Source organism: Dreissena polymorpha, chromosome 4 (assembly GCF_020536995.1).
Source record: "Dreissena polymorpha isolate Duluth1 chromosome 4, UMN_Dpol_1.0, whole genome shotgun sequence".
Taxonomy (NCBI): Eukaryota; Metazoa; Mollusca; class Bivalvia; order Myida; family Dreissenidae; genus Dreissena; species Dreissena polymorpha.
The window spans coordinates 33,116,141-33,143,370 of NC_068358.1; the positions used below are offsets into that span (position 1 = coordinate 33,116,141).

General features: G+C 37.9%; 1 protein-coding gene across 4 annotated transcripts in view; it reads left to right on the top strand.

The window, feature by feature from the left end:
- Positions 1–27,230, top strand: part of LOC127876718 (polyamine-transporting ATPase 13A3-like) — a 62,724-nt gene that overhangs the window by 14,808 nt on the left and 20,686 nt on the right. The window contains exons 3-20 of one of the 4 annotated variants that reach the window (XM_052422130.1): positions 5,729–5,896; positions 6,729–6,787; positions 7,598–7,670; positions 8,565–8,647; positions 9,588–9,732; positions 10,952–11,086; positions 12,268–12,334; positions 12,736–12,867; positions 13,861–14,037; positions 17,055–17,200; positions 17,581–17,781; positions 18,722–18,783; positions 21,035–21,179; positions 21,525–21,629; positions 22,852–23,011; positions 23,657–23,777; positions 26,610–26,734; positions 26,943–27,130. In XM_052422130.1, the coding sequence (XP_052278090.1) occupies positions 5,729–5,896; positions 6,729–6,787; positions 7,598–7,670; positions 8,565–8,647; positions 9,588–9,732; positions 10,952–11,086; positions 12,268–12,334; positions 12,736–12,867; positions 13,861–14,037; positions 17,055–17,200; positions 17,581–17,781; positions 18,722–18,783; positions 21,035–21,179; positions 21,525–21,629; positions 22,852–23,011; positions 23,657–23,777; positions 26,610–26,734; positions 26,943–27,130 (2,292 nt within the window). The other 3 variants (XM_052422131.1, XM_052422133.1, XM_052422132.1) reach the window with 3 other exon arrangements.

Below are 27,230 nucleotides of genomic sequence, written 5' to 3' on the forward strand. Positions count from 1 at the left end.
TCATGCTAAATTCAATGTCTTTTAAATCCAACGTTCTTCCAGGCTTAATAGGTTTCTTTCAGGTCATGGACTAAGTTTCAGGTCATGGACTATGTTTCATGATAACACATTTTGCGTAGACGTTACAACTTTATGTACACAAATATGAATCAAACCCTTTGTCATATATCGCCCTATTAGTGCAAAAAGGTAACATTTGACTAATAATTTCAATTTTACATGGTACCATTTTGCACCAATCGGGGGGGGGGGGGGGGCATATGGTATGTTGATTTGAGAATATAAGCCATGTTTTCAACACGACTACATTTCGTCGCCTTAATTCTAAAGTCGCGAATGTCAAAAATCGCAAAAAATGCATATTTATTATCATTTTGTCGGCTTGACGAGCTCTACACGATGCAACAATCTGCATATGTGTACCTTTCTCTGCTAAGGTACTATTGACCCCTCAACATTGGCGAAGCGTGACAATTTTCTATTCATTTTAATTCTAACATCGCGAATGTCTTTGTGTAGGAATATATAAATAAGTTGACAGTGTGATTTCCATAATCACGAAACTCAAAACTTTTCTTTAAAATGTACGTTAAAAAGCCACGAATGTAATTATTCATTAATATTACTTTTTTTATTTTAAAAGCAATTGTCTTTAAATTGTGCAAATAGATTGCATACATCTCAACCACCTGTCAAAATTGCATAAAGATATCTTCTTTTATAATGCATGGTTTGTTATTTCAAAACTTAAGAAGCGATTTTCTCAAAATCACTTTTTTGGACTTTCGTGCATTTTCAATTAATGTGACGATTTGATGCGTTTAACGTGGGTGCATCGTGTGTCAGACGCAAGTTAGGGGGAAAGCCTACCTACGTTTATATATTAATACGATTGTTGCGAGCATTACACTCGGTTGACAAGCGGTATTCAAAAATTCTTCGCAACGAGTTTCTCTTGTCAAAAGCCAGTGTACATCATGCGTATACCTGCGTTTTAAATAACACGCGTGCTTTTTAAAGTGAGCTTATTACCGGTTTGAGAGTGTCACATTGTGGCAAAAACATCCCCCCACACACAAGTCTAATCTTGCTTATGCCGTTGATCTGTCCGGTATAGTGTCGACTATTTTGAAAACAAAGATATACTCTTGCCGAGAGTTCCACGAGAGAAGAGCATGTCAGCTCGTATAAATATATTTTATTCACATAGATACTCTCCTACCAATTTCCCCAATAATGTGTCGATTAACAATTGGCCAAGCAGTGGCCTTCGCCAGTATTTGGGCACAAGCGCACTAATAATTGCGTTCACCACTAGCAGCTGCTATACAATCTTTGTTACGTTAACCCATTTATGCCTAGCGTCTAGAAAAAAGGCCTTGGCAAACAGCGTAGGCCCAGATGAGACGCCGCATCATGGGTTTGCGCTGTTTGTTTAAAGGAATTTCTGTAAGAAATATTCTAAATATAGAAATAAATATACTAGACATCCCTTATTTTGGAAATAAATTGATCCAATTTAGAAGGATGGGAGAGTCCACTAGGCATAAATGGATTAATGGTATTTGTGGGCATGGCGATCGCTCGAATGAACAAATCGTCCACTTCTCTACATAAAAAGAAAACGCAATCGACGAATTATAGACGAGCGCTTTCGAAGTGTCCTTGCGAGGAAAGTAAAGTCTATTTAGGATGCGTCTCTCAACGGGCCAAATCCGAGTAAAACAACTTGCCGTGGATGAATGTTCGATTCCCTTAAGAGGGATGTTTGCCGCACGACCGAAGCATCAATTTAAGCGCTTGGGATGATTACAGTTCGCGTCGGTTGCGGGGACCTTGCTATTGGGTGAAAAGATACACGGTCGTCGTAGTCCGACGCACGTTTTCGACACAATCCTCGATGCAAGCTTGACCTTATGGCGACTCATACAGCTTGTGACCTGACCGAGGTTTTAGACTGATCTTTGAATCAAACTTTGCCTGTCAGTATCTTCTTTGATTAAAATTCATGACCTGATATTGATAGGCAAGCAAACATTTATCAGTACAAATAAGCCACAGTAATACGCATTGGTTTTTCCTACCTGCTTTATCACCGCACAAGACCTTGAACGACATTTGAAATTGTGTTAAACATAGACATAGGGTTTGTAACTATAAATCGTTTATATCTTTGTGCTCTACCTTTGATAAAGAGCAATAAACGCTGCCCTCTTTAAATGGGCATATTGACGTTTTCCCCGACTATATGGGCATATATATATATTGACGTTTTCCCCGACAATATGTACTAATTAAAACTGTGTTTATTGCCATTTTGAACACATCTATTGTGTTAGGTCACTGATCAAGTTGCATAACTCTGACATGAAATTAAGCGGTAGTGTGCCAGTGTTTCCATTTAGATATTTAAGGGAAACGTACAACGTCTCCATATCAAGGTTTCTGCTACATGTATTCAATTGATACTTATAACTTATAATTATGTTCGGGGTCAATGTGTTCGGTAACTGACCAGGTACCATGTGACATTTAGCCGAATTATGCCCCTTTCTATACTTACTAAAATTCTGGTCGACGTTTGCGTACAACCAATCCATATGCCTATATTTACTACGGCTACTCAAATAAAACTTTACACATGTGTTTTATGTAGACCAAAAGTGACATTGCGGTCGGGCCGGTTATACGTTTTGTCAATTTTAAGATGGACGTCATGGTTATAGCATGTGTGTCAATGTAAAGTCGACACAATGAGTACATAGGAACCTAAGACAAGGGCATATATCGGCCGCTAGTCCTAATGTGCAATTTAATAGGACTTTGTAGGCTGAACAACGTCGAGAATAAGTACGTGTTGCCAGAATGTCAATCACTTGCAACACTTCATTTTGGAGATGCATTTAATAACAGAAATGTTTAAGAACCGTTGGAGGAAATCATACGATTATTATTTTTCTATTTTTGTCAAACTATTTCTTCTTTGTTCAGAAAATCGGGCAAAGAATTGCAATTTAGCAAGGATTCGTTGACCAAAATGTGTACAGAAACATTCAACCCATTTAGAAACGCGAGGATCTTTACAAGTTATGTTATGGTGATATTTTTATTTTAATAAGCCGATGTTTTAGCCTGTATGACGGGCGAATTTCAATCTTTATTAGATATTTTTGCATTTTTTCCAAAACAGATGGAGTCAATGCACGAGATATAATTTGACAGTCGTATCAAAATAGTATCATCACTTGACTAACATTAGATACATACTGTTCCTTTTCAAACGATTATTTTTTTCTTTAACTTAAAAACGCAAAAGCAAATCTATACAGAATAAAAACACATTCTTGTAATACAAAACAATTGTTAATATTTAATTATAAAAAGTCCCAACACAGTTTCAAACGATCAGCAACTCGAATAAAACATGTATGATTATTACCCGAAATGTGTTGCATACGAAAGGCCGTTTCAATATGATTATAACAGCTGCCAATTCTTTTCAAAATCCCATAACGCACGCGAAAGTACGAGCAGGACACTAAATCCCCCTTTCATAACACTTTCATGTAAATACATATGCACAATGGTGACTTTATATGCCTTTATATAACATTATCATGGCGGAACAAAACAATCAACATTAAATGTACCGCTCACATAAGGACGTTCCAATATTTTTTGCATCTATTATTTCAAGTCAACATATATAATGACTCTTACTAGTATTTGCTTCATTCCTATGTTTGATGGTCCGAATTTACTATTAGAAAAAAACTAAACAAATAACGTTTACAGAGTGATAACACGTATCTGTGTGCCCTGAGGAAAACTGTGCTTTAATCCTGTGAGTGATCAAATTATTGCTAGTTTTCGATTTATTTGCAGCGCATTTACAAAATTATTTTATGCACTGAGGAATTATAGGAATCTATTAATAAACAGGAAAGCACTTATTCAAATATTAGTCCATCTATCTCTATAAACTAAAACAAAGTGAATCACTGGCGGGATGTAACCTTAATACGTTTTACATTAACATTCCAAAAATATAATATCTCAAATCAAAGAAAAATAGTATTTGCTTCATATGAATTAATTAAATTCTCTATTATTTGTACTGTAAATGCAAATTTAACTAGTTTTATCGAATGTATTTTATTATGATTATGTTGTGCATATATGTAATGCTTACCAACAGTGTAGTAGAACATTTTAACAGGGGGCTTATTTACATTACGGACACAGAAGACTACCACTTACAGGGATGTCAAACGCCCGTTCACAGAAACGCCAAACGTTGTATACAGATTTAGGTTCTAATCTTGCACATACTTATATTTAAATCCATTAAGGTAGTACTGGCAGTCGTCTTGTTGTATTTCCTGTACGCCAAAACGTACATGATTTTACAATTGAAGTAGTAAATATACAAGTAGAGACCGTGTAAACAAACTGCGTAGAAACGATTATGCAAAATATATAACTTTATTTTAGTTTAAAATGTGCATTGACGCCACTTCTTTTTCTTAATACCACTTCGTTATAAGTGAAATCATATCTATTACAAAAATGCAAAAACACATCAAGTAGATTGACCAGAAGTCAATGTTTTGTTAATGAAGGATATTGTATATGCAATCGTTTGATGTCATAAGAGATATAATTGTTTATAAAATTCCACAATGTCACAAAGATAGTTACGTTTTCCGTTTGGTTGTTATTTTATGTTTCTGTACATATGTCGATCAACTAAACTTCGCTGATTTGAAATACATTGTCCGGTTTTAAACTACGACAAAATATGTTAAATATTCACCTTCTATATTCCCCCATCGTTTAAAAAGAAAACATTTGGCCCTTAGCGCTTCCTCGGATGTATCACGTGCTCGTGTATTGATGTATCTCAAAAAGAGGTGGAGCCACTGTTTAACTACCGTGCTGATCTTTTGAATCGAGTAGGAGCGTATGGCAGGGACGTTTATCGTTGCGTGTTTAAGCTTTTGAAGCGATTTCTAAATATATTTTTAAACATTTCGGTAAAAGCGGTATTTAACAACTATATAGCGTCAACACGCAAGTATTAGAGAGCATTAACGGGTGTGGTTTGTTTAAGCAATATGATGCGAGGAATCCACTGGGGGATCAACAAATAATTAAACGTAATACTGGTATCATAATTATTATTAATAATTAACTATAATACTTGTATAATAATTATTATTAATAAGGTTGAGTTTTCGTATTCAATACACTTCATTTAATAATTGTGCTAATAAATAACGAACAAAATTGCATGAACACGAAAGATTATAATTTCGGCTTTATATGCCGAATAACTAACAGATATATAATCATAAAACTATGAAAAAAACATGTGTCGACTTCTTGTGAATGTAAAACTGAACAATCAGAATAAATGTATACAATAATGGAAAAGTTCGGCAGGTGAACGATTTTACCGTTTTGCTACGTCTCTAATAAGTACTTTTCAGAGATATGTTGAACGTATTATGTATCTGGTTTCAAGTAAGTTTCAAGTATGTTTACAGTATGTTAGGATATGATGAGACATGACACCGTATAACAACACTTTCATTAACTTAATGACTAACTAACAGGATTTAGTTTAGACTATTTAAACATATACATGTATACACACACGAATAAGGAAAGAGCAAATGTATTATTGTATTTTTTATTTCAAATGCTTTTAATGCCTGTTGTACAGGAAGTCTACGGCTATGAACGCAGCATTGTGAAGACCAGCGTCACGTGGGTGTTCATCGTGCTCACAGCGGGCCTGCTGCGGCTCTTCTTCTTCTGGCTCCCGCACCTGATGGTCCGCGCCATGAACAAGAGATGCTCCCTCGACCGGGCAACGGTTCTCGTTTTTAGGGTAAGCTCACTTTGTCGTTGTCGGCTCCGGTACTACTTAAATGTACCCGAGTACTATAAAGAAATCTACAATTTACATTGGTTTCGGAAATACGCTTGAAGCCACCTAGTCATTCTCCGGGGCCCTTTGTAGTATTTATTCCACATCCCGCGTACTTTGTAGTACACCTATAAGTCGTACCTGCGCCGCCAATGACCAATCGATTGTTAGTTTGTAAATAAACATAATACGCTTTACTTCCTTCGTGCATTTTATATTAGTTCGTTTAATCGGTATTAATAAAAGAAACTATTTAAACGTCTTAAAGGGTCTTTTCACAGATTTTGGCATGTTTTGAAGTTTGTCATTAAATGCTTTATATTGATAAATGTAAGCATTGGATCTAAAAAGCTCCAGTAAAAAATCAAGAATAAAATAAAAAAAAACGGAAAGGGCTCGAACCAGTGACCCCCGGAGTTCTGGAGTAAAAACCAATTAGACCGCTCGGCCATCCTGCCAAGTATGAATGGCTAACGTATTTTATACTTTATATAAGCAATCTTCGTAGTTTCACAAAATTAAACGACAACAACAGAACTCTCCAAATTATTCAATCGTTTCGCGTTGCAACGCTTTATAATGTTCAGGTTTTTAAATCGTCAAAAGATGCATATAATGGCTATATTAGACCATGGTAAATGTTCAGTATTACTGTTTAATCACACATATCATAACTCAAACGAAAATTTGCGAATCTGAAACAACTATTTCAATTTTGTCAATTTACCAAAACGTGAAAAGATCCCTTTAAGACAAGACAAAGTTACAAACGTTTAGTGTGTTTCTATTTCAGGATGAATATAAACAGTGGTTCGTGTCCCACGTGCACGTTGTTACAAAGGACGGTCATCCGTAAGTACATAATAATGTTTTATATCTATATGTATGCTTTGTTTCGGACATTTTTCCCACAGTGGTCTTTACGTTCGTTCAAGCATTAAGTAATACAGAGTGAGCTATTTTCGTCCGTCACTACCCTGTGTCAGTTGTTCGTCGTCGGTTGTCAAAATTGATTTGTTCTTCCAAAAAATGTGTTCATTTTACTCAAATTTGCTCGAAAGTTCCTTCTGGTCGTCCCCTATCACATACCTTCGAATTACGATCATTTTATGCAAACACAAAATACAAGCACACTTAAAATATCCATCACAAAACATGCACTGTCAAATTTGGAAATACTGTTACATATCTAGTGAAAATTTTCTTAATTATTTCAACCAATTTAGTTTTTTTATCGATCGCCCCCAGGGGATCGGGCGTTTACCCTTATACAGTTGTAAGGATAACACTGTCTGCATTTGAACATAATTCCAAATACATGTACCTTGGTTGGATGTGTACTTACGCATTTCTTTTAGTTGTGATGAAAATCATATTAAGTATGGGTTCCCTGTAAGTAGTAGTAGAATTGCATCAATTTTACTCGTAAAGGTTAAGTTGCCATTTTGGTATCGTTCTAATTTGTAATGCATTGCAAATAAGATCATAGTATTTTTTTTGTTTTGTTTTCACATTTATTGTAAAAATATAAATTAGTATAAAATTATATTATATATATGAACAAACTTGAGTCTTCAATCCTTTGTACTTGGATATGCAATTAACTCTTTAATGCTTAAAAGAGAAAACGTAATATATGACTTAATTATCCTGTTGTTGTAGCGTGAACGCTGGGCGTGTAAGGTCTGTGTCTGGAGGCAGCAACACCCCTCTAGCGGACGTAGAAGGCGCCAAGGTAACAACCCAAAAGCGGCAACAATAAATAAATCCATGTTGATTAAAGGCTTAATTCTCCTACGAAAATAACACAAATATACTATGTAGGTTCGCACGAAGAAAGTGTTTACGAAGGAATTACAATTCTAACTGTACGTTTTGTTTACGAAGAGACATAATCCACACATGTTCGACAATGGCTGAATGCAAGCTTTTGTTGAAAAATGATTTCCGAAAGAAGATTACTTCTTTTTGTAAATAAGGTTGATAATCATGGAGAACGGTACGACACTACTAAGTATGGGTCCTTGATTACTAACCCTTTCAGTGCGGGACCGAATTTTGAAGGCCTTTGCAAACAGTTTGGATCCAGATGAGACGCCACAGAACGTGGCGTCTCATCAGGATCCAAACTGTTTGCTATTCTGATAATATTCTTTGAAAAAAATCGCAGATAATGCTAATTTTAGAAATTCAGCAGACGGCATTTTAGCAGACGACAAATTTCCCAGCATGCAAAGGGTTAATCTTCGCAAGTAGGACAATGCAATACTCTTGATTACTGGAGGTTACTTATCTTGCAATACTCTTGATTACTGGAGGTTACTTATCTTTAAAATAAGTTCACGTACATAATTTAGATCACAGTTTATTGACGGCCTTTACGGTTTTAATAATCTTAGAAATTATGACTTATAAATTGACTGAAAGTCAAGGTATATCTCGTGTTTTTGGACACAAGTCATTTTTCGTGATAAGTAATATTATAACATTTCATCTTTTTAACATGCATTTAGTCCGACTCAAATAGCTGTCCTCAATTATCTATCTTTTTTTATTTATCGAAATGCATGGAATTCTGTGTTAAGAAATATTCTGTTACACAATGCTTGCCAATATTCTTTAATTTCAGAAATCTAACGTTATACGGTATTTCGTGACTAAAAAGATTAAATATGTCTGGGACACCGAATATTCACATTTCATCAGACTCAAGTAAGTACCAACCAGTGTATATAGAGAAAATAGGTTAGTGTTGATTATAGATGATGTTTATCATGCGAGGCTGAGAAAACAAAAAGCACGAGCCTTGTCGAGTGATTTTTCTTTTTCGTGCCGAGCATGATAAACCTGATCTATAGTCAACACAAATCTATTATTCTATTTATCCCACTGTATTCGGTAAACCTTTTTATTTAAACAAAATAAGTTTTCATGAGTGTTTGTCGTACTTTGATAATGAATGTAGTGTAACCAAGGTCAGTGTATTACTCCGCGTTCCAAAAATAACCGCTGATCAAATAATCATTTTTTTAAATCAGAATATCGTTCTGTGACAAAGAGTCGTGCGTTATTAATTAGAATTGTATTCATATTGAATTGCAAATCTAAAAGATTTATAACATCAATGTAACATTTAGTTGTTACATACAAGGAACTACATTTGTTTACAACGTAGCCTAACAACGTAGCACGTGCCGTGGTTTATAACAGAAATGTAATCAATCGGGCTTTAATCAACCGAATTCGCTGTAAAAGTGTGATAAATTCATATATACCTGCTTATCGGCGGCATTTTAAAGAAGTGTTTGTCAATGTGATTACCAATACTCCCCGACGCCAAAAAAAAATAATCGTAAGGTGTATCAAGTTGTATCGAAACAAATCTAAATTAAAAAGGCGCAAAACTTTGTTTACGTCATTTTAACGTAGGCTGACAAAACGTGCACATTCATAACTTCATTTCATAACGAACAAAGCATTCTATACATGTTTTAGTGGTGTAGGTGTACGTTGAACAGATACTTCAGTCAAATCTGTGTCGACATAAAGACAAACAGACGTTCACCATGTACGTTTTGGGCTTTGATTTACTTAGCAAACACGGTTTAGTGAAATTCATACGTGGTAAACACGTAATTCTTTTGTTTTGCAGAGGTATCGAGGATAACGTCACTTGCAATTATTTTCACGATGCGGCGTGCCTGTCTTTCAACGAAGTCTTCAGAAGTCGTGTACTATACGGATTTAACTCCATCGACATCCACGTCACGCCGATCATCAAACTGCTGTTTAAAGAGGTACGCATACATGAATGAACATCTCGCCGCCTGTCAATCAATCTCTTATCTAAAATATCGATCAACAAATCGGGAATCGATAAATCCGGGAGCCGGTTACTATCGGGATGAAGGCTCATCGAATGTCGAGGTCACTTTTGTTATTCAAAGGGGTTTCGTTAATTTTCTTCAAAGAAGCGTGAATGAAAATTTGTTTAACGGTGTAAATTGGGTTCACAAAAATTAGACAGTCGGTATCCTTAATAATTAGTTGGAGACCTTGCCTGTATACCATTTCAAAAGCCGAAATTTAATCTCGACAAGTGCTTATGGCGGATTCAGTATGTATAATTACAGAAATACACGTAATAAAACGTTAATTTATTTCAGAAAATGACCAAACTTATTTTTGTGTTGCACGTTTCATTTTTAAGATAAATAAGTGTCATGTTATAAAAGTTAAATATGAATTATATCAGGTTTCTATGTGATATCTGTTGGATTACGGTTCAAGCTCTGCGCAACTTTCCAAGATCCCCATAATAAATCGCTGTTTGTGGGAAAAACAAGTAACGTAATGGATATGATGTCCGTATAGCGACCGGCAGTCATGGGTTCCATCCTCACTGTAGGAGCTTTTTTTTTAGATCTTTTCCACGTATGTATTGTGTATGTATTTATTTTGACCTTGCGGTCAAGGATAACCCATGAAAGTGCAAGCACTTATTTCCAATGGGGTCCTTTGGTTTTTGCTGAAGAGACAGCAAGCAGAAGAGACAGTATTGGGATACAAGGAATCCGGGTGCGATACCCTAGCTCTTTGCGAATAGATACCTTGGTTCTTTTACGTGCTCAGTGTATAGCACCGATACACGCGAGCATTACCTGGGTTTCATACCAGTACATCTCTAGTTGGGTGGGAAACACTTGAAGCATTTCTGAACTTTCCAGTGCCCCGGCCGGGATTTGAACCTCTGGAATGGTAGACCAGAGTGTTACCACCGCACACCGCACCACACACATTAAGTACTAGTTCTACCCAGGAAAATGAATCGAGAGCTTTTAAACAAGCCTAAGGCTGTCGATGCAATCGAGCTTAAATAAATAGATTGAAACTATGTGTTTGACAGTACATGTGCCGATGTTGTCAAGCGGGGCTTAATGCATGTCCGGACAGGCTAATCAGGGACGACACTTTCCGCCTATAACTGATTTTTAACGTTTTCGGTTTGTGTTGCAGGTTCTGTCGCCCTTCTACATCTTCCAGATCTTCAGCTGTACGCTGTGGTTCGTGGACGAGTATATGTACTACGCCTCATGCATCGTACTCATTTCGGTACTCTCCATCACCGCCACCATCTACCAGACAAGGAAGGTACACAATGCTAAAACGGGTCTTAACCCTTAAAGCGCTGGAGCTGAATTTTAAAGGCCTTTGCAAACAGTTTGGATCCAGATGAGACGCCACAGAACGTGGCGTCTCATCTGGATCCAAACTGTTTGCTATTCTGATAGTATTCTTTGAAAAAATCGAAGAAAATGCTAATTTTAGAAATTCAGCAGAAGACATTTTAGCAGACGACAAATTTCCCAGCATGCAAAGGGTTAATGCATGTGTGTGAAGTGTCTTCCCAGTGTAGCATGTGCAGTACGCATAGGATACGCGTTGACGACACTTTCCGCATAATTTGGTTTCTCCGCAACATTTTCAAGACCAGGAAGGTGAGCTTTCGGTCTTATCGCCGCCCATTGATTCCGCTGTTAGACCCAAGTCGTTTTGATGGAAACAAGAAGCTATGGTTTATTATTTAACTCCAATTAATCATACACGTAAAATGGTAATGAGGCGCTAGCTGGAAAAAAGTGTCTTCCCAGATTGGTGTGTGCCTTTCGCACAGGCTTATCTATCCAGTCCAAGCGGAAATTGCGCTCCCACACTGGCACATGTTCGTTCCAAGATTAGCATGTGCTATTCCGGAGCTCGACTCGATTACTAGTTATTTATTGCTTTGTGATAGTTTAAAGCCACCATCTTACAGACCAAGAAGGCGCGCTACGCTTGCATCTCTACTAACACTACGAACATCTGGCCTGAATCTATGTCTTCTTTTTTTGTGTTTTATACCATAAATATCCCTGACACAAACATACATAATAATTTCATTTTTGGGGCAATTCATTTGTGTTCTATTGATAAAATTCGCCCCGTGCCTGCCTTTAAGAAAAGGTAAACATTCGTATTGTGTAAACTTTATGCGTTAAGTTTATAACGTTCATCGACCGTCATCTCGTAACGGTGTGAATATAATTGGACAAATACGTTTACTGCCTATGTTACAGATGCATGGACAAATACGTTTACTGCCTATGTTACAGATGCATGGACAAATACGTTTACTGCCTATGTTACAGATGCATTGACAAATACGTTTACTGCCTATGTTACAGATGCATTGACAAATACGTTTACTGCCTATGTTACAGATGCATTGACAAATACGTTTACTGCCTATGTTACAGATGCATTGACAAATACGTTTACTGCCTATGTTACAGATGCAACGTGCACTTCGGAACACCATTCAGTCTTCAACTATTGTTACTGTGATCAGAAATAACAACGGTAAGTTTATGGAATCGGTCATACGTTTTCAGCATGTTTGTTAAGGCAATACGTATACAAATTCTAAAACGTTAGCGGTATCCGCTTTGTTAAACTGGAAGACCGGCGTTTTACCTAAACAGTATGACAAACTGTCGAAATCAGTACAAATGACATCAATCGAAAACCGCGTCGATTTCGGCATTCTATCAACAGTTGTTTCGGCAATTTTAAGCCGCGCTTGTCGCCTTGTGATGCAACGATAAAATCTGCGACAAAAAAATACGGCTTTGGCTTCAGAAACTTTTAAAATTGATTTTAAATGATTATTTTCGAGCCCTTAAGATATTATGTTTTGATAAAAAAAAGGTATGTATAGACTTGCTGTCTCTATCTATTTGAGTTCCTATGCTGTTTTTCAGAGTGCATGGAGATCAATTCCGATGACCTTGTGCCCGGCGATATCATCGAGATCCCAAGAAGTGGCTGCCTCATGCAGTGCGACGCCGTGCTGGTCTCCGGAAACTGTATCGTCAATGAAAGCATGTTAACAGGCAAGTACGGACCAACCGATGTTTCAATGGACCAACAGGGTTTCCGCAAGTAGTTTGCTAGCCCATAGCCATCAATAATCATTTAAGAGACTTTTATGCAAGTATTGCGTACAGATGGACAAACGGACGGACGAAGAGACGGACGGATTGGCAAAGTTCTTGTGTCCTTTTGATGAATTTTCAACAAATTAATTAAGTTGGTAGGTTCATAAGTAGGTGAAGCAGACAGCAAGATACCATAGCCCAATTGTTTGAATTCTATATGTATTACCATTTACTGACTTTCAGTCCAGACTAAAACTCTTCTTTGGAAATATGATACGTCACTTGATTCATATACTAGTAATATGCAATTGTATTAGCAAAAGTGTTTATCGATACTTTTCAATTTTACCAAAAATGTTTAAAGAAAAAGTCGAGCCTTGAACAAAAAACTGCATATTTGTTTTTATAACATGACCTACGCTCCAGGAGTGAAATAACGTAATGCTCAATTTTGTTTATTACACGGGTGTTATTACACTTGTTATACAACTGCTAAATGACGTCATTTTTTACGACATGACGTCATTATTCCAGCGACTTTCTTCAGTTAAACTCTTTTACAATGTGAATAAACAGTGAAAATAACATAAAATACAAAGGGAATGTGTTGGTCATCTTATAAATAGAATCTTTGATTCGTGGTCATTTTGTATTGAATTTATTAAACTCGTCATCTAAATAAGGATAAAAACTCGGCGAGCCTCGTTTTTATTTTTATTTAGATGACTTCTTTAATAAATTCAATACAAAACGACCACTCATGCAAGATCCTATATATATATGCATTCATGCGGATTACTGTTTACTTTTATTAGCTCTTGTTCTAAGGGTATTTCGAACCTGTAAGGGGTACAGCACATATTCAACACATTTTTTTATATTAAACACTTCTGGTTTAAAAAGCAATACAGTCCTGGTTTTAATGTACCTTCATGTTTTACTATAAAGGCGAAAGTGTTCCTGTAACAAAGACACCACTCCCAAACCCACGATTCACGCATGAAGACAGCAAGGTATACTTTAATGTCAAGGACCATGCACGTCACATCCTGTACTGCGGAACCCAGGTCATGCAGACACGATACTATGGAGGTCACAAGGTCAAGGCCGTTGTATTCAGGACAGGTGGATATCGCTGTCACTTGATATATAACGTTTACATATCTTTGATAATGTCGTATTGCAGTATTATAAAGAAGTTGTAAACTGAAATCTTATTATCAACGTAAATCGCGCCTTTATTAATAAAGCGTACAAATTTGACAACAGAAGTGAACCTACAATTAACCTACACTCAAAGACTGCACAATTTTACGACATGCATTATGTAACTAGTCCATATAAAATTTGTTTGGAACGACTAAAATTGAATAATATAATTCACATTTCGCCAATGCCCAAGTATTATAAACATTATTAACAGTCGATGTTTTTTTGTCCCCTACCGGTGAAACCGGAGGGGACTTATGGTTTGCGCTCAGCACCCGATTATGGCCATAGGCGCTCGATGCCAATGTTTGTATTTTTTTATTTTTTTTTAGTATTATTATTTTTTTTTAGTTACCCGTAGTTTATTATAATGCAAACACATACTAAATCAATAAAAACCTTCCGACAAAACGTCTGCTTAAAAAAAGTTCGACTATGTACATAGAAATTGACAAGGTAATAACTCGCCATTTTCTGAAGCAACGGAAGTGCATCATTATGCATAATTAAATCGCTGTCACCCCGCTTGCTTATTGAATTCCGCGCGCAGGCCGGGAACCTCGATCTTTAAATATCAATAAAAACTTAAGTTCTCGTTTGGTATCCTAGGTTTTCACAAGAACCTAGGTTCTCATTTGAAAACCTAGGTTCTCATGAGAACCAAGGTTCTCATTTGAAAACCTAGGTTCTCATGAGAATCTAGGTTCTCATTCTGAGAACCTAGGTTCTCATTGTGAGAACCTAGGTTCTCATGAGAAACCTAGTTTCTTGGGATTATGCGTCGAACCGCTTGCCATACCCGATTGTATAAACGCTGGTTAAAGTTACCGCTCGGTAACATTCAAACCTTGGTAAGTTTGCGGTTATTCAGGTATAGTAACCTTCAAGGTAACTCGATTGTATAAACACGATATGCCGCAAAGTAACCTAACCGCGCATAGTGGAATTTAACCACCGGTAACTTTAACCAAAACATTCCCACAATGCATTTTCTAATGACGTAATTTTCGCGCGAAGTGTCACGCTTATAAACAGCGACATGTATAAGTTTTTATCAAATTCATTTAAAAATGAATTTACAATAAATGAAGTGTAAATTTTAACTATGAGTTCATCAAAATGACCAGGGACAAATTGATAATGATGTCCGGATTTGCATTATTTAGCGGAATCCCTGGTGCTTCCAAACTGCAAGAGAGTGCTTACAAAGACGTCTATTCTTCTAGTTGTTCTAGATGTAACATAAAAATTATACATGGTCGTCGTAACATGCTAGACTATTCTTCTAATTTGGCTTATGTTTACAATAAACTTACTTACTTTCTCGTACAATACGGGAATTTACCATGGACAAATAAAACATTGTTCAAGTTTAAATATATCTTTGTATACAGAAATCTGCAAATGCAACCGAGTTTACCAACGGCTATTATTTGTGTCGTGTTCTGAGAAAACTGGACATAATGCATAAGCGTAAAGTGTCGTCCCAGATTAGCTTGTTAAGTTCGCACAGGCTAATCAGGGACGACACTTGCCGCAAAAAAATGATTTTTGCTAAGAAGGGACATCATTTTAACAAAAAATGTCATAAAAGCGGAAAGTGTCGTCCCTGATTAGCCTGTGCGAACTGCACAGGCTAATATGGGACGACACTTTAGGCTAATGCATTATGCCCATTTTTCTCAGAACACGACACATTTGATAAACTGCTCCGGTTCATTTTGACAGCAGTAATGTACATAGAGAACATGACGTAGCGTGTGTCAAGTCGAAAGTTTATTGAGTTCTCATTTGAATATAATGATATGATGGCATAAGATGATAAGGGTCTTTATTTAACTATGCTAAAATAATTATCAAAGACCCTAGATGCAAACTCGTCAATTATTGAATTAAATGGATTATTTGTTGATTTTAAAGGATTATTAAAGGTGAGATACTAGTTCGAACGTGTTTTGTTTTTGTTTGTACTTTTGTTGTTCCCTGTTCTCGGAGAAATGATTTTAACATGGGCGCCATTGATGCATCGGATCACACACGGCATACCCATAACAGAATATAAGAAACACGCTCTGTGCGTCCTTAAATTCGTCGTCCGAAGTTGGAAATCGTATTGCCCTGTAAATTAAGTCAAATAAAGTGTCAGTCGCTGCAATTTGTTGTTTACTCGTCGAAATTGTGAAGGTCGTCGATGGTTAGCTTTTATAATGTCGCGCGCCGCGGCCATTTTGTGTAAGTTACCTCTCGGTTACTTGTACCTACCCACCTAGGGAAGCAGGGTTTGTTTTAACGGGGTTTTAACCGATCGGTATAACTAACCAAATTTTATACAAACGCTTACCGACCAGTAACCAACAAGTTACCGACTTTTAACCGCCGGTATGTGGTTAACCGCCGGTTCAACTGTTTATACAATCGGGTGCTGTCTGTCTGTCAGTAAGTCTGTCAGTCAGTCAGTCTGTCAAACTTGTCTGGATCATGCGATAACTTTAAAAGTGCTCAATATTTTTTCATGAAACTTGGAATGCAATATGGAGATAATGCACGTCATTTCATTTTGTTCCTACGTCTAGAATTCTGGTTACTATCGCAACAAATATATAAAAAAAATACTGGCAATGGTGGAGTTTCACCGGTAGGGGACTATATTGCTTGGCAATTTCTTGTTTATTTTATTTTATATAATATTTTATTACTTAGGTTTAAATGCGTTATTCATTTATTGTAGTTATCATCAGGTACATGCTATGTTGTTTTATGTCATCGTTTTGTTTGCATTATCATTTTATTATTAAATCACAGTAGTGCCCGTGTGAAATGTAAACGCGATAATAAAGAATAGTAAATTTGCTCAAAAGGTCCTTATTTACTACAGTGTCGAATTAATAAAATGTTGTAAAGGTTTTGGCACATAGTTCATTATATTTTTACAGCATTTAGCACTGCAAAGGGGGAACTTGTTCGCTCCATCTTGTATCCAAAGCCCGTGGACTTCCGGTTCAACCGAGATACATACATCTTTGTTGGCATCTTGGGCGTTATATCTGTCATGGGCTTCATTTATACAATCATTTTAATGGTATGTTAAATTTTGAATGGTAGCCGTTGATATAATTTGACAATGACACAAAACGGAAAAGTATTTAATGAGTTGCCGTAGACAAAACAAAACAAAACACAAAAAAATCCGGAGTAAGGTTAGTGTTTTCAAGAGTTTACAGCGAAGCATTTTCGCGCACATTTTTAAGGAATTCAGTTTAAAAAAACACAAAATTACTGCTAAAGTAATTACTATATATAGCTGTTTGAATCACATGTGATTGTTATTTTTTTCAACAATAAATTTTAAATCGATTGCGGGAGCTTTCGATGCAGAATTAAAAGAAAGTCTTTAAATATTCTGAGGCGTCAGTGGAAGACTCTGTGCTAATAATGGTTATGAGTATGAATTATATTTAGGTACGTCGTGACAATCTCGTTGAAGACATAATCATACGATCCCTGGACCTGGTCACCATCGCCGTACCGCCGGCACTCCCGGCCGCGCTCACCGTGGGGATCGTGTTCGCCCAGAGCCGCCTGAAACGAGCGCGAATCTACTGCATCAGCCCACGCAGCATCAACGTCTGCGGCAGCATCAACACAGTCTGCTTTGACAAGGTAACGCTGGCGGGGCAGAATATCACTACAGAGCAGACTGCAGTAGTGTAACCAACTATGATAACGATTTGTGCAGCTTTAACAATGATTGGGCCGTGCTCTGTGATAAAGGGGTTTGATTCATGTGCGGTCATCTCAGGCTAATCAGGGACGACACTTTCCGCCTAAACTAGATTTTGGCTAAGAAAATACTTTCTTTAAACATAAAATATCATAAAAGCGGAAAGTGCCGTCCCTGATTATCCAATGCGGACTTCACAGGCTTATCTGGAACGACACTCTACGCCCATGCAGTAAACCTTTCACAGAGCACGGCCAAATAATTTCTAAAGGAATGACAGTATTACATCATGATTGCGATTGCAAAAAAAGAGATAATTAAATATTACTTACGGGCGCGTGTAATACAGCATTCCACAATCAACGTGTTCGATACAATCCGTCAGATCAAAACCATCATGGCATATTCTTTGTAAACGAACTGCTTATTCCTTGTTTATTTTAGAAAAAACTTTTCCCTATGTATTTTTTGTCAGTATTTGTTGATATAATTTTCTTGCTGAATTCTTAGTTTCTTAATCTGTGTGTCGTCTCATGCTTTCAACAGATTGTCAGCGATTACTCTATCGCTAACGTTGGAATGATACAACCACAACTCTATGTTTCTACTAAAATGTTCTATTGAAGAAAGTCTTATGTATCGTTTGGATGAAGTCACTGACGAAGACCTGTAAATTTGAGTTGTAATTTAACCGAGGTTTGTCCTTTTTTGTGCTTGATTGCACGATACAATGTGCGTGTAACAACATCTTTCCACCATTGAGTTCAAATGTTAAAGTAAACAGTTTGCTTTCGTATGAGATTATTGAGACTAAGGTCAATGCCCAAGGCAAATTACCTGTGACGAGCATTTTGCGACAATAATGCTTTGTCTTTGCAGACCGGTACACTGACTGAAGAGGGGCTGGATATGCACAGCATTGTGCCGGTACATGATGGCAAGTAAGTATGTTATGTACACAGCATTGTGCCGGTACATGATGCCAAGTAAGTCTGTTATGTACACAGCATTGTGCCGGTACATGATGGCAAGTAAGTCTGTTGTGTACACAGCATTGTGCCGGTACATGATGGCAAGTAAGTCTGTTGTGTACACAACATTTATTCAAGTTGTTGACTGCCCATAAAGCGAAGTTGAATGCTCAAACTAGGTTGGAATCGTTTAATCAGCAGTGTATGGAAATGATGATTGTGCACCGGAATGGAAGTTAATGCGGACAATGCTAATTTTTTTATATCTTTATAACGTAATACTACTTTGGCAAGTAAGTCTGTTGTGTACACAACATTTATTCAAGTTGTTGACTGCCCATAAAGCGAAGTTTAATGCTCAAACTAGGTTGGAATCGTTAAATCAGCAGGAAATCTGTAATATCTGAAATATGTATGGAAATGATGATTGTGCACTGGAATGGAAGTTAATGCGGACAATGCTATTTTTTTTAAATCTTTATAACGTAACACTACTTTTGCACCGGAACGCTGAGTTAATCTGGCGATTGTCGAGTTCCTTGTTTCGCAATGACCCGTTGCTATACGTGAAGAAGAAAAACTGTATGCAATAATAACACTTTATGACTTATTTATCATTGACAACATTGTATAATATTATTATATCCGTTAATTGTTTAAGACGCTATATTAAGGAGTAAGTCCTTATTCATATTTCTCACATGTCTCATTATTTCATAAATTCAACATGAATGAATGTGCGAAAATCAATATACAATGTGCTTTTTCATAAATATAAACAAAGTGGGGCTTTGCTTGAAAAATAATAAAATACTGGTCCGTCTGTCTGTGTTCGATATTGCCCGTATATCTGAAATAAAAGTGTTTTTACAACAGTTAAAACTTCTTCACATTCATATAAATACAATGTTTAAGAAAAAACTGCTATATGCCACCCTACCGGGGGCATAAAAAGAGTCAACATAGAAATAATATGATGAAAAAGCGACAGGAGCTGCTTCATTGGTTTTGTGAAAACACTCTTTAATATAAACATAAAATTTACATTTACACAAAAGGATTAGTCTGAAAAGCGTTTTAATATGATATGATGGGTACCAGTATAGTCATGTGTGATGGGTACCAGTATAGTCATGTGTGATGGGTACCAGTATAGTCATGTGTGATGGGTACCAGTATAGTCATGTGTGATGGGTACCAGTATAGTCATGTGTGATGGGTACCAGTATAGTCATGTGTGATGGGTACCAGTATAGTCATGTGTGATGGGTACCAGTATAGTCATGTGTGATGGGTTCCAGTATAGTCATGTGTGATGGGTACCAGTATAGTCATGTGTGATGGGTACCAGTATAGTCATGTGTGATGGGTACCAGTATAGTCATGTGTGATGGGTACCAGTATAGTCATGTGTGATGGGTACCAGTATAGTCATGTGTGATGGGTACCAGTATAGTCATGTGTGATGGGTACCAGTATAGCCATGTGTGATGGGTACCAGTATAGTCATGTGCAATACATCATTCAACACCTTTAATATTTGATTTGGACAACTCAAATGTTTATTCAACCTAAAGCAGTAAGGATATGCAATTACATGACGTTTTTCAATACAATTTTCCATGACATTTGACTCCATTGTTAATTAAGGCGATATATGCTAAATGATATTACAAAACACAGAAGCCAATAATTGTGTTTGACCTAAGTTCTATTCTGCTTCCGTTAGCATATTCTCATTTATTAAAACGGAGATCGTGCACATTAGTTGCTATTGTAGTAAATATATATGCGTTCTGAGAAAACCGGGGGTAATGCATGTGCGTAAAGTGTCGTCCCAGATTAGCCTGTGCAGTCCGCACAGGCTATTTAGGGACGACACTTTCCGCTTACAAGGTATTTTTAGTTTCAATGAAGTCCCTCCTTACCAAAAATCAAGTTCAGGCGGAAAGTGTCGTCCCTGATTAGCCTGCGAGGACTGCATTATAAAATGGTGGTGTGTTTGTGCATATTAAAAAGGACACACTGTGTCGTTTATACAAACGAAGGACGTACTTTTCATACTTGCTTTGCATTTATATGTCATGGCGACGTCCACCCACTCAGATGGTACCACATTCACTGAACATTTCGGTGCCCAAATGCATTTTTCCATTCCATATACATAAACAGAAAAATTGAATACTCTGTTCTTATCAACCGGACGATTTAAATATTTCAGATTTGGGCTTGAGCTATCGAGCGTTAAAATGTTACCCCGCGGAAACATGATGGTGGGAATGGCCACGTGTCACTCGTTGACTATCATTGAAGGCGTTCTAAGCGGGGACCCATTGGAACTGATCATGTTTGAGTCCATAGGATGGGTATGTGTACAAATAGAGAAGAGTTCAAATGCATTTGCTGGATAGGTTGAATAGAAATAGGCAGTTCCATTGCATAGCCCGGGTAGGCGAACTAGTAGAAGATAGTCACAGTCCATAAGCCAAGTAGGTTTTCTTTTAGTGAACAGTTCGAATCTATAAACTTGGTAGGCGTCATTGAAAGAAACAGTTCCATTCCATAGGCTGGTTAGGTGTCATAAAAATAGACAGTTCCATTCAATAGGCCGGGTATGTGTCTTAAAAGTAAACATATCTGCGGTCCATTAACTCTGTTTGTCTCCACAACAGTGCCAGTCTTTATAATTGCTCATTCATGGTTTTATTCAGGAACTTAAAGAACCAGGCATGGAAGAGAGCAGTAACTTCGACACGATCTGTCCCACAATTGTGTACCCGAAGACTGAGGAGCCGGTGGGACCTGTATATCACAATGTAGTGCACTTAAGCGAATGGCAGCAATACAAAATATTTGTGTATTTACTTTAAAGCTCGACAGTGGAATGCGTGTGTAAGCGTTTTGGATTGCCTTTGTCCGTCGTGCGTCGTGCATAAACGTTTCATATAAGCGTCATCTCTTCATAAGCCGCTTAGCAGATCATTAAAGTCATCAGAGCCGTGCACTGTGAAAAGGCGGTTCAATGCATTTGCGTAAAGTGTCGTCCAATATTAGCCTGTGCAGTTCGCACTGGCTAACAGGGACGACAATTTTCGCCAAAACTTCATTTTCTCTAAGAAGAGACTTTCTGTAAACAGAAAAGCAATGAAAGCGGGAAGTGTTGTCTTTGAGTAATCTGTCCGGACTGCACAGGCTAATCTGGGACGACATTTAAGGCACATGCCTTACACCCCCTTTTTACCGAGCACGAATCATATTTAAGAAAAACTGAAGCTTCAAGGGTCGGGATATTAATATTTGGCGTTTTATATTCTTATACGATCCTCATTTTGACTTCTGAAGTCAGCAACTTTAAAAATCTATTCTCTGTAACCGCAAGTCCTACACCTTTCATACGAAGTATGCTATACCATTTAGTTGCCATGTACAAAGATTATTTAGGTTTCCTCCCTGGGGTCAAACTATGTACACCACAGGGTTAAGTTATTTATATAGTTTATATAGCGAATTAAGTTCATACATCGTCTCGTAAACAAGGTCAACAGTTGTAATATTGGTCATTTTACATCGTAAAGTAGTCATTTACTTTTTGTTAATATGGCTTCTGGGAACAAAATTGTCCCTGCTTTGGGTGTTGATTTAACACGTTTAATATTTGCCTGTAATGCATAATGAACAGCTTTGTTCCATGGTATGTGAGATCAGATTGAGGTCCTTTTACAACGATTCTTTTAACAGGCCAAACTGGTTCGAAATGGACTACGCCAAATTGCAAAAACGTTCGAGCTATGGTCATTCTCGTCCTCTTGTGTGCATGTTGAACAAAAGAAGCGATGTGTAAAAGTGTATTCAAAGCTTTTTGCAAACAAATCATTATTCATTAATTTGTGCTTTTATGTGCAGTCTTTACACTGCATGTTTTCTAGTACTGGAATATAAAGTATATATGTAAATGCAGTGTACCGTAGTGTAAATACTATATTATATAGCATTTTATCCCAATTTTCTATTTCGAAAAAACAAACAACTACATTACAGCTTACTTCAAGATTCGAGATTGGAATTGTCCGTCAGTTCACGTTCTCCTCGAGCCTGCAGCGGATGTCCGTCATCGTTCGGCAGCTGGGCAGCGACCACTTCGACATCTACACCAAGGGCGCACCGGAAATGGTTTCCTCGCTCTGCGTCACTGATACCGGTACGGACTTCCTTCTTTATGTTTGGTACAATATTGTGCAAATGGTGAAATATTTAAAAAGACATCATTAAAAATATTAACTGGGTCGCGCTTTAATCTCCCATCACAGATCTTAAAAAGTCACGTGCTATAGGCACGGAATTGCATCTGCACACACTATAAAAGTAATATTTAGTTTGGCAAAAATGTTATGGTTTTATGGAAATCCAAACAATATATCACGTACAATGTGAGATAATTCAGCTTAAACATACGCTGAGCTAGAATGACAATCGTGCAGAGCCCTATTTTGCAATACATATTCTCTTAAGTAGCAGTTGGCAGTATAAACGCAACGTTAAATATATTATTTACTTTTTATAATATAAGCCGCTCTCTGATAAAAACGAGGCTAAATGCTTTAGAGTTAAGTGTCGTCCCAGAATAGCCTGTGCAGTTCGCACAGGCTAATTAGGGGCGACACTTCACGCCGTTATTGTAATTTTCGTGTAAATTTAGTCTTTTCTTAGCAAAATCCAGTTAAGGCGGAAATTGTCGTCCCTGATTAGCCTGTGCGGAGTGCACAGGCTAATCTGGGACGACACTTTACGCACACATTTAACCCTGTTTTCCAATAGCGAGGCTCATGTGTATTTACTTCTATAGTTCCGCCTGATTTCCACGATGTATTAATGACGTACACACGCCATGGATACAGGGTCCTCGCTCTAGCATACAAGCCACTGTCCGACAGATTAAAGTATCCGAAATTGCAGAGAATTGAGAGGTGCGTATTTACCGCATTTATATTTTTTTCGTTAAATTCATCAATGAAGATATATTGCACGTTCGTAGGGTTAACTATGCCTTATTTTGTAGAGGTACAGTCGTCCAAACGTACAAGGTTAGTAATATTTCGCCTTTCATGTTGCAAAGAAACCTTCTAGGCATTGGAAAACTGATATCTAACTTTATTTGAATTATCTTCATAATGTCTCAACCCCATGCGCCGACCTATCGGGGTCCGTGTTCAACAACTCATTTTTAGACTTAAAGGGGCCTTTTCACAGATTTTGGCATGTTTTGAAGTTCGTCATTAAATGCTTTATATTGATAAATGTAAACATTGGATCTAAAAAGATCCAGTAAAAATTCAAGAATAAAATTTTAAAAAGAAAAAAAAAGGTAACCCTTAGCAGGGCTCGAACCACTGACCCCTGGAGTCCTGGAGTAAAAACGAGTTAGACCACTCGGCTATCCTTCCTGATAGAAAGCAAGAGGTATTTTATACTTTATATAAGCAATCCTCATAGTTTCACAAAATATAGCGACAGCAACAGAAGTCTCCAAATTATTCATTTGTTTCGCGTTGCAACGCTTTATAATTTTCAATTTTTTAAATCGTAAAAAGATGCATGTAATGGCTATTTTAGATCATGGTAAATGTTCAGTATTACTGTTTCCTCAATTATATCATAACTAATACGAAAATTTGCGAATCTGAAACAACTTTTTTCAATTTTGTCAATTTTCCCAAACGTGAAAAGGCCCCTTTAAGAATAAATTATAGACTTAGAACCAAGACAAAATACGGCAAGCGTTTGAGTATACACAGGCTATCCCATGTGACAATGTCCCTAACGAAATGTTTTACACGAAGACTTATGACGATAGAAGAATTTAATACCAAGACTTCTCAATATTAGAGCATTTTTGGACTAGTCGAACTAAAAGAACATTCTTTATTCTTATACTTGAGTACGGGCCCTGGTTACACGTACACAGACCTTTCTGGTTACATATGCGCCGACCTATCTGGTAACACGTGTACTGACCTATCTGCTTGCATGTGCGCCGACCTATCTTGTTACATGTGCACCGACCTTTCTGGTAACCCCTGTATGGTAACATGTTCCCAATCTATCTGGTAACATATGCGCCAATCTATCTGGTAACATATGCGCCGACCTATCTGTTAACATATGCGCCGACCTATCTGGTTAAATGTGCGCCGAACTATCTGGTAACATATGCATCGACCTATCTGGTTAAATGTTCACCGACCTATCTTGTTACATGTGCGCCGAACTATCTGGTTACATGTGCACCGACCTATCTGGTTACATGTGCACCGACCTATCTGGTTACATGTGCGCCGACCTATCTGGTGACATGTGCGCCGAACTGTTTGACTACATGTGCGCCGACCTATCTGGTTACACGTGCGCCGGACTATCTGGTTACATGTGCACCGACCTATCTGGTAACATATGCGCCGACCTATCTGGTAACATATGCACCAACCTTTCTGGTTAAATGTTCGCCGACCTATCTGGTTACATATTTGCCGGCCTATCTGGTTACATGTGCACCGACCTATCTGGCTTCATATGCACTGACCTATCTGGTTACATATGCGCCGACCTATCTGGTAACATATGCACTGACCTATCTGGTAACATATGCATTGACCTATCTGGTTTAATGTTCGCCGACCTATCTGATAACATTTGCACCGAACTATCTGGTTAAATGTTCGTCAACCTTTCTGGTTTCATGTGCGCCAACATATCTGGAAACATATGCGCCGACTTATCTGGTAAAATATGCGCCGACCTATCTGGTAACATATGCACCAACCTATCGGGTTAAATGTTCGCCGACCTATCTTGAAACATATGCGCCGACATATCTGGAAACATATGCGCCGACCTATCTGATTAAATGTTCGCCGACCTATCTGGTAATATATTCACCGACCTATCTGGTAAAATGTACGCCGACCTATCTGGAAACACATTCGACGGCCTATCTGAAAAAATATGCGCCGACCTATCTGGTAACATATGCGCCGACCTCTCTGGACACATATTCGCTGACCTATCTGGTTAAATGTGCGCCGACCTATCTGGAAACATATGCGCCGACCTATCTGGCTAAATATGCGCCGACCTATTTTAAACATATGCATCGACCTATCTGGTTAAATTTACGTCGACCTATATGGTAACATATGCGCCGACTTATCTGGTTAAATATGCGCTGGCCTATCTGGTTAAATGTGCGCCGTCTTATCTTGAAACATATGCGCCGACCTATCAGGTTTAATGTGCGCCGACCTATCTGGAAACATATGCGCTGACCTATCTGGAAACATATGCACCGACCTATCTGGTGAAATATGCGCCGACCTATCTGGTTGCATGTGCGTTAAATGTTCGTCAACCTATCTGGTTACATGTGCGCCTATCTTTCTGGTAACATATGTGCCGACCTATCTGGAAACATATGTGTCGACTTCAGTGGTTAAATTAACGACCTATGTAATTACATGTGCGCCAACCTATCTGGTTAGATGTGTGCCGACCTATCTGGTAACATATGCGCCGACCAACCTGTTACATATGCGCTTACCTATCTGGTTACGTATGCGCCGACCAATCTGGTTACATGTGCGACGACCAATCTGGTATTTGTGCGCCGACCTATATGGTCACGACTTATATGGTTACATGTGCGCTGCCGTATCTGGTTACATGTGGTCCTATCTTGTTACATGTTCGCCGACCAATTTGGTTACAAAAGCGCCTATCTGGTAACATGTGCTCCGTGTGTACAGGGAGCAGGTGGAACGCGGCCTCACCTTCCTCGGCCTCATCATCATGGAGAACAGGCTAAAGCCGGAAACCACCCAGGTCATCAACCAGCTCAACAGGGCAAACATCAGAACCATTATGGTCACTGGTAAAGTTTCGAGACTTTCAACGTCTTTAAACATATTAAAAGATTTCAGTGTGTTAATACTTATTTATTAAAATTGCGATAACTGAACCTCGCTTTACACCAAGCCACATTCAGCTTGAATTTTCGAAGAAAAGGGAAATGTCGAAAACAATCTTGAAAACGGTGAATCATAGCTGCCATGACGTCACTGCCTATTTCTTGATTAAAGGCGACAACATGTTGACCGCACTTAGTGTGGCCCGAGAGAGCGGGTTCGTGAAGCCCACTGAGCCCATCATTCTCGTGCAGGCGTTCCCACCACAAACAGACGCCGTCGGTAACGTCACAGAGACGCCGCACGTGGAGTACGTCTACACAGACGCACGGGAAGACGTTGAAGACAACGTTAATAGCATGGTAATAACATTTTATTTACTGGGGACATTCTATTAAATAACATGGCTCGGTTTATAATCTTGAAATACAAATGACTTATGAAGAAACAACCACAGTAGCG